General features: G+C 34.0%; 2 protein-coding genes across 2 annotated transcripts; one reads left to right on the top strand and one right to left on the bottom strand.

The window, feature by feature from the left end:
* Positions 1-896: 896 nt before the first annotated feature.
* Positions 897-1,306, bottom strand: LOC137622057 (histone H3.1-like). The gene is given in 2 exon segments (XM_068352534.1): positions 897-1,255; positions 1,258-1,306. Coding segments are annotated over 2 exon segments (408 nt in total).
* Positions 1,307-4,872: 3,566 nt separating this feature from the next.
* Positions 4,873-7,415, top strand: LOC137621823 (protein dopey homolog PFC0245c-like). The gene is made up of 4 exons (XM_068352330.1): positions 4,873-5,309; positions 5,788-6,087; positions 6,438-6,729; positions 7,080-7,415. The coding sequence occupies exons 1-4, from the start codon at positions 4,873-4,875 to the stop codon at positions 7,413-7,415; spliced, it is 1,365 nt and encodes a 454-aa protein (XP_068208431.1).
* The last annotated feature ends 85 nt before the right edge of the window (positions 7,416-7,500 follow it).

Raw genomic sequence — 7,500 nt, 5'->3', positions numbered from 1 at the left:
GTACAATCCAAAAGTCCTAGTTCAGAGAATGCACAGTGCAATTCAAAAGTTCTAATTCAGAGAAAGAACAGTCCCAATAACACCTTAGTGGTAGTATCTCAATGGGGCTAGTGCCTGGCCAATCTACTACCTAAATTGATTTTAAAGAATCAATTGAGTTAGAGGCAAATTGATGCCAATATATTGTAACTTGTATTTATTTTTTTATTGGTTAAATTACAGTTTTGAAGAAAATGAGGGTGGACTACTTGCATTTTAGAAATGTAGTGGGATTATTTATTGTTGAAGTTACAGACCAAGATTAAAGAAATAATGATTTTACAGTGAAAAATTCAATTTCTTCTGATCATGCTGTCCTTGTTGCACATTATGGTATGTCCTTCACGGGCTGTTCTTTGATGGGAAGGAGCCTGTGCTAGCATAAGACTAGCTAAAACTTGAATCATTTGCTTAATAAATCATTGGAGATGTGCAGAATCTTTGGCATTACCAGCAGTTCCACAGAAAATTTGATTACACAACAATAACATTTCCAACTTTCTCTGTTGCGCTCTAACTGAGGGAACTAACTGCTCTTCTTTGGATATGAAAAATGTGAACGTGTTGAATAGGCCAAGGCAAAGTTTCTCTCCATTTATACCCACAGAAAAAGACTAAAAGAATTAATGGCAGTTCAATTTCACAGAACATATTTTTTAGAAATTTACTGAAAGTTTAGAGAAAATATGGAAGACTTGCCTTGTTACACTCCATATACTTAATAAAGTTTGCCCAGATTTAACCTCTCTGTTGACAAGAGGGCAGGTTTTGGTATTGCTTGCTAACCATAGCCGTGCTAGTAATGTCTGATGAAGCTATTATGATAATTTTGGGGTAGTGAGTTGCTAAGTAAGAAATTAAGCTCTCTCTCCACGGATGTGGCGAGCCCGCTGGATATCCTTGGGCATGATGGTAACCCTCTTGGCGTGGATGGCGCACAAGTTGGTGTTTTCAAAGAGGCCAACGATGTAAGACTCAATGGCTTCCTGAAGGGCCATGACAGCAGAGGACTGGAAACGAAGGTCAGTCTTGAAATATTGCGTGATTTTACGCACCAAGAGCTTGAAAGGCAGCTTCCTGATGAGAAGTTCAGTGCTCTCCTGATAGCGACGGATCTCATGGAGGGCAACGGTACCAGGCCTGTAACGATGAGGTTTCTTGACTCCTCCTGTAGCAAGGGCAGACTTGGGAGCAGCCTTGGTGGCCAACTGTTGTGGGGAGCCTTTCCTCTGGTAGATTTACGGACGGTCTGCTTGGTACGAGCCATTGCTAAGTGTTGATGTGATGCATCTAAAATTCATGACTCATGGTATATGACTCCATGAAAGGTGGATATTTCAATTGATATCTAAGAGATGCTATTCTGCAGAAGTGAATTATGGCAACTTTCAGTGATGAGGACGTTCCCGCCCAGTTTGCTTTTTTCTAGTATGCGCTTTCATACTGCCCCATAAAAGATGGGAATAATTTTCAATGTATTCCCATCCCAATTGTGTAGTCAGTATATTTTCTTTTCAATAACAACTGGTTGATACGATATTATTAATTTTGTGAAAAGGAAGCCTTATTATTGTAATTTTTTTCTTTGGCGACCAAAACCTCATAATGTTTAGTAGTGCCTTCAGTGCACTTCATGAGGCTCACTGAAGGGACTTGGAAACGTTTTTCGGCCTTAGATGCACATTTTTTTTTTTATATACCACCTTGTGGTACCCTATTGAGAACGCCCCTTCCTTGCAATCTGTTGGATGGGAGGTCGAGATCTCTCCAGCTGAAAAGTATAGTAGTGTCTGCAACCTGACCATCCTTGTGAGCTAGGCGTTCGGGGGATCGTGTAGTTCAACCTCCTGAGTCATCAGCGGCCATTGCCTGGCCCTCCCTGGTCCTAGCATGAGTATAGAGTGGGCTTAGGAGCTGATCATTATATACAGTTTATATGGTTAGTCTATAGGGCATTGTCCAGCCCCTTACCTCTGCCATTCATCGCTCCACGTACCTCTCCAAATTCTTTTCAACTGTTACTCCATAGAGCACCTTCTACGATTCCCCCCAGTTGCACCTTAGCTCAGAATAGCCTCCCTGCTCCTGACGCCGCACCACACGACCTAAATTCTTTAAATAAGCCAATCAACCTCAGATATACCTGGTTGAAGTTCTGACTTTATGAAAATGAATTCCTTTTGATCTCTCTAGCAGAAAGGTCGAGCGACCTGACTCTTATGTTGAGTAGTTGTTGTCTCAAAGTATCTCGGTCGTGGATGATTTCATTTTGAGAAAGAGGTTTCTGCACATCAAAGGAAATGAATCATCAAAAGGCTGTTCGTTGGCAAGTGAATGTTCGTCTGAAAAGAATTTGAATTTGGTTTTATATCGGACGAGGGAAACGTTTACAGGACTAATTATGAAAAGAATTTGAATTTGTTTTTTATATCTGAAGAGGGAAACGTTTACAGGGCTGATTATGAAAAGAATTTGAATTTGGTTTTATATCTGACGAGGGAAACGTTTACAGGACTAATTATGAAAAGAATTTGAATTTGGTTTTATATCGGACGAGGGAAACGTTTACAGGACTAATTATGAAAAGAATTTGAATTTGGTTTTATATCGGACGAGGGAAACGTTTACAGTGCTGATTATGAAAAGAATTTGAATTTGGTTTTATATCAGACGAGGGAAACGTTTACAGGGCTAATTATGAAAAGAATTTGAATTTGGTTTTATATCAGACGAGGGAAACGTTTACAGGACTAATTATGAAAAGAATTTGAATTTGGTTTTATATCGGACGAGGGAAACGTTTACAGGACTAATTATGAAAAGAATTTGAATTTGGTTTTATATCAGACGAGGGAAACGTTTACAGGACTAATTATGAAAAGAATTTGAATTTGTTTTTTATATCTGAAGAGGGAAACGTTTACAGGGCTGATTATGAAAAGAATTTGAATTTGGTTTTATATCTGACGAGGGAAACGTTTACAGGACTAATTATGAAAAGAATTTGAATTTGGTTTTATATCGGACGAGGGAAACGTGTTTACAGGACTAATTATGAAAAGAATTTGAATTTGGTTTTATATCTGACGAGGGAAACGTTTACAGGGCTGATTATGAAAAGAATTTGAATTTGGTTTTATATCTGACGAGGGAAACGTTTACAGGACTAATTATGAAAAGAATTTGAATTTGGTTTTATATCAGACGAGGGAAACGTTTACAGGGCTAATTATGAAAAGAATTTGAATTTGGTTTTATATCAGACGAGGGAAACGTTTACAGGACTAATTATGAAAAGAATTTGAATTTGGTTTTATATCGGACGAGGGAAACGTTTACAGGACTAATTATGAAAAGAATTTGAATTTGGTTTTTATATCTGACGAGGGAAACGTTTACAGGGCTAATTATGAAAAGAATTTGAATTTGGTTTTTATATCTGAAGAGGGAAACGTTTACAGGGCTAATTATGAAAAGAATTTGAATTTGGTTTTTATATCTGAAGAGGGAAACATTTACAGGGCTAATTAGGAAAAGAATTCGAATTTGGTTTTATATCGGACGAGGGAAATGTTTACAGGGCTAATTATGAAAAGAATTTGAATTTGTTTTTTTATATCTGAAGAGGGAAACGTTTACAGGACTAATTATGAAAAGAATTTGAATTTGGTTTTTATATCTGACGAGGGAAACGTTTACAGGGCTAATTATGAAAAGAATTTGAATTTGGTTTTTATATCTGAAGAGGGAAACGTTTACAGGGCTAATTATGAAAAGAATTTGAATTTGGTTTTTATATCTGACGAGGGAAACGTTTACAGGGCTAATTATGAAAAGAATTTGAATTTGGTTTTTATATCTGAAGAGGGAAACGTTTACAGGGCTAATTATGAAAAGAATTTGAATTTGGTTTTTATATCTGAAGAGGGAAACATTTACAGGGCTAATTAGGAAAAGAATTTGAATTTGGTTTTATATCGGACGAGGGAAATGTTTACAGGTCTGATTATGAAAAGAATTTGAATTGTTTTTTTATATATGAAGAAGGAAACATTTACAGGGCTGATTAGGGAAAGAATTTGAATTTGGTTTTATATCGGATGAGAGAAACGTTTACGGGGCTAATTATGAAAATAATTTGAATTTGGTTTTTACATCTGAAGAGGGAAACGTTTACAGGACTAATTATGAAAAGAATTTGAATTTGGTTTTTATATCTGAAGAGGGAAATGTTTACAGGACTAATTATGAAAAGAATTTGAATTTGGATTTATATCTGAAGAGGGAAACGTTTACAGGGCTAATTATAAGAAGAATTTGAATTTGATTTTTATATCTGAAGAGGGAAATGTTTACAGGGCTATTTATGAAAATAATTTGAATTTGATTTTTATATCTGAAGAGGAAAACGTTTGCAGGGCTGATTATGAAAAGAATTTGAATTTGGTTTTTATATCTGAAGAGGCAAACGTTTACAGGGCTGATTATGAAAAGAATTTGAATTTGGTTTCTCTATCTGAAGAGGGAAACGTTTACAGGTCTAATTATGAAAAGAATTTGAATTTGGTTTTATATCTAAAGAGGGAAACGTTTACAGGGTTAATTATGAAAAGAATTTGAATTTGGTTTTTATATCTGAAGAGGGAAACGTTTACAAGGCTAATTGTGAAAAGAAATTGAATTTGGTTTTTATATCTGAAGAAGGAAACGTTTGCAGGGCTGATTATGAAAAGAATTTGAATTTGGTTTTATATCGGACGAGGGAAACGTTTACAGGACTAATTATGAAAACAATTTGAATTTGGTTTTATATCGGACGAGGGAAACGTTTACATGACTAATTATGAAAAGAATTTGAATTTTATATCGGACGAGGGAAACGTTTACAGGATTAATTATGAAAAGAATTTGAATTTGGTTTTTATATCTGAAGAGGGAAACGTTTACAGGGCTAATTATGAAAAGAATTTGGTTTTTATATCTGAAGAGGGAAACGTTTGCAGGGCTGATTATGAAAAGAATTTGGTTTTTATATCTGAAGAGGGAAACGTTTACAGGGCTAATTATGAAAAGAATTTGGTTTTTATATCTGAAGAGGGAAACGTTTACAGGGCTAATTATGAAAAGAATTTGGTTTTTATATCTGAAGAGGGAAACGTTTGCAGGGCTGATTATGAAAAGAATTTGGTTTTTATATCTGAAGAGGGAAACGTTTGCAGGGCTGATTATGAAAAGAATTGGAATTTGGTTTTATATCGGACGAGGGAAACGTTTACAGGACTAATTATGAAAACAATTTGAATTTGGTTTTATATCGGACGAGGGAAACGTTTACAGGACTAATTATGAAAAGAATTTGAATTTTATATCGGACGAGGGAAACGTTTACAGGATTAATTATGAAAAGAATTTGAATTTGGTTTTTATATCTGAAGAGGGAAACGTTTACAGGGCTAATTATGAAAAAATTTGAATTTAGTTTTTATATCAGACGAGGGAAACGTTTACAGCACTAATTATGAAAAGATTTTGAATTTGGTTTTTATATCTGACGAGGGAAACGTTTACAAGGCTAATTATGAAAATAACTTGAATTTGGTTTTATATCGAACGAGGGAAACGTTTACAGGACTGATTATGAAAAGAATTTGAATTTGGTTTTTATATCTGAAGAGGGAAATGTTTACAGGTCTAATTATGAAAAGAATTTGAATTTGGATTTATATCTGAAGAGGGAAACGTTTACAGGTCTAATTATAAAAAGAATTTGAATTTGGTTTTTATATCTGAAGAGGGAAACGTTTACAGGGCTATTTATGAAAATAATTTGAATTTGATTTTTATATCTGAAGAGGAAAACGTTTGCAGGGCTGATTATGAAAAGAATTTGAATTTGGTTTTTATATCTGAAGAGGCAAACGTTTACAGGGCTGATTATGAAAAGAATTTGAATTTGGTTTCTCTATCTGAAGAGGGAAATGTTTACAGGTCTAATTATGAAAAGAATTTGAATTTGGTTTTATATATAAAGAGGGAAACGTTTACAGGGTTAATTATGAAAAGAATTTGAATTTGGTTTTTATATCTGAAGAGGGAAACGTTTACAAGGCTAATTGTGAAAAGAAATTGAATTTGGTTTTTATATCTGAAGAAGGAAACGTTTGCAGGGCTGATTATGAAAAGAATTTGAATTTGGTTTTATATCGGACGAGGGAAACGTTTACAGGGCTAATTATGAAAAGAATTTGGTTTTTATATCTGAAGAGGGAAACGTTTGCAGGGCTGATTATGAAAAGAATTTGAATTTGGTTTTATATCGGACGAGGGAAACGTTTACAGGACTAATTATGAAAACAATTTGAATTTGGTTTTATATCCAACGAGGGAAACGTTTACAGGACTAATTATGAAAAGAATTTGAATTTGGTTTTTATATCTGAAGAGGGAAACATTTACAGCACTAATTATGAAAAGAATTTGAATTTGGTTTTTATATCTGAAGAGGGAAACGTTTACAGGGTTAATTATGAAAAGAATTTGAATTTGGTTTTTATGTCTGAAGAGGGAAACGTTTACAAGGCTAATTATGAAAAGAAATCGAATTTGGTTTTTATATCTGAAGAGGGAAACGTTTACAAGGCTAATTGTGAAAAGAATTTGAATTTGGTTTTTATATCTGAAGAGGGAAACGTTTGCAGGGCTGATTATGAAAAGAATTTGAATTTGGTTTTATATCGGACGAGGGAAACGTTTACAGGACTAATTATGAAAAAAATTTGAATTTGGGTTTTTATCCGACGAGGGAAACGTTTACAGGACTAATTATGAAAAGAATTTGAATTTGGTTTTTATATCTGAAGAGGGAAACGTTTACATGGCTAATTATGAAAAGAATTTGAATTTGGTTTTTATATTTGAAGAGGGAAACGTTTACAGGGCTGATTATGAAAAGAATTTGAATTTGGTTTAATATCGGACGAGGGAAACGTTTACAAGACTAGTTATGAAAAGAATTTGAATTTGGTTTTATATTGGACAAGGGAAACGTTTACAAGGCTAATTATGAAAAGAATTTGAATTTGGTTTTTATATCTGAAGAGGGAAACGTTTATAGGACTAATTATGAAAAGAATTTGAATTTGGTTTTTATATCTGAAGAGGGAAACGTTTATAGGACTAATTATGAAAAGAATTTGAATTTGGTTTTTATATCTGAAGAGGGAAACATTTACAGGGCTAATTATGAAAAGAATTTGAATTTGGTTTTTATATCTGAAGAAGGAAACGTTTACAGGGCTGATCAGGAAAAGAATTTTAATTTGTTTTTTTATCGGACGAGGGAAATGTTTACAGGGCTTATTAGGTCATACATGTAGGATTTGTAAGAACAAAAGACTCGTGTTTATCAGTCAGTGTTTCATAATTGACCAAGAAAATTCATATTTTATTAGTGTGAGGTTG

Source organism: Palaemon carinicauda, chromosome 28, assembly GCF_036898095.1.
Source record: "Palaemon carinicauda isolate YSFRI2023 chromosome 28, ASM3689809v2, whole genome shotgun sequence".
Lineage (NCBI taxonomy): Eukaryota > Metazoa > Arthropoda > Malacostraca > Decapoda > Palaemonidae > Palaemon > Palaemon carinicauda.
This window is presented reverse-complemented; position numbering and strand designations above follow the sequence as displayed.

Bases quoted from the DNA above. Each gene is read 5' to 3' on its own strand.
- LOC137621823 (XM_068352330.1), top strand. From the start codon at position 4,873: ATGACTAATTATGAAAAGAATTTGAATTTTATATCGGACGAGGGAAAC. The intron at 5,310-5,787 runs GTTTACAGGACT...AAACGTTTACAG, and splicing joins TTATATCGGACGAGGGAAAC to GTCTAATTATAAAAAGAATT. The intron at 6,088-6,437 runs GTTAATTATGAA...AAACGTTTACAG, and splicing joins AAGAGGGAAACGTTTACAGG to GACTAATTATGAAAAGAATT.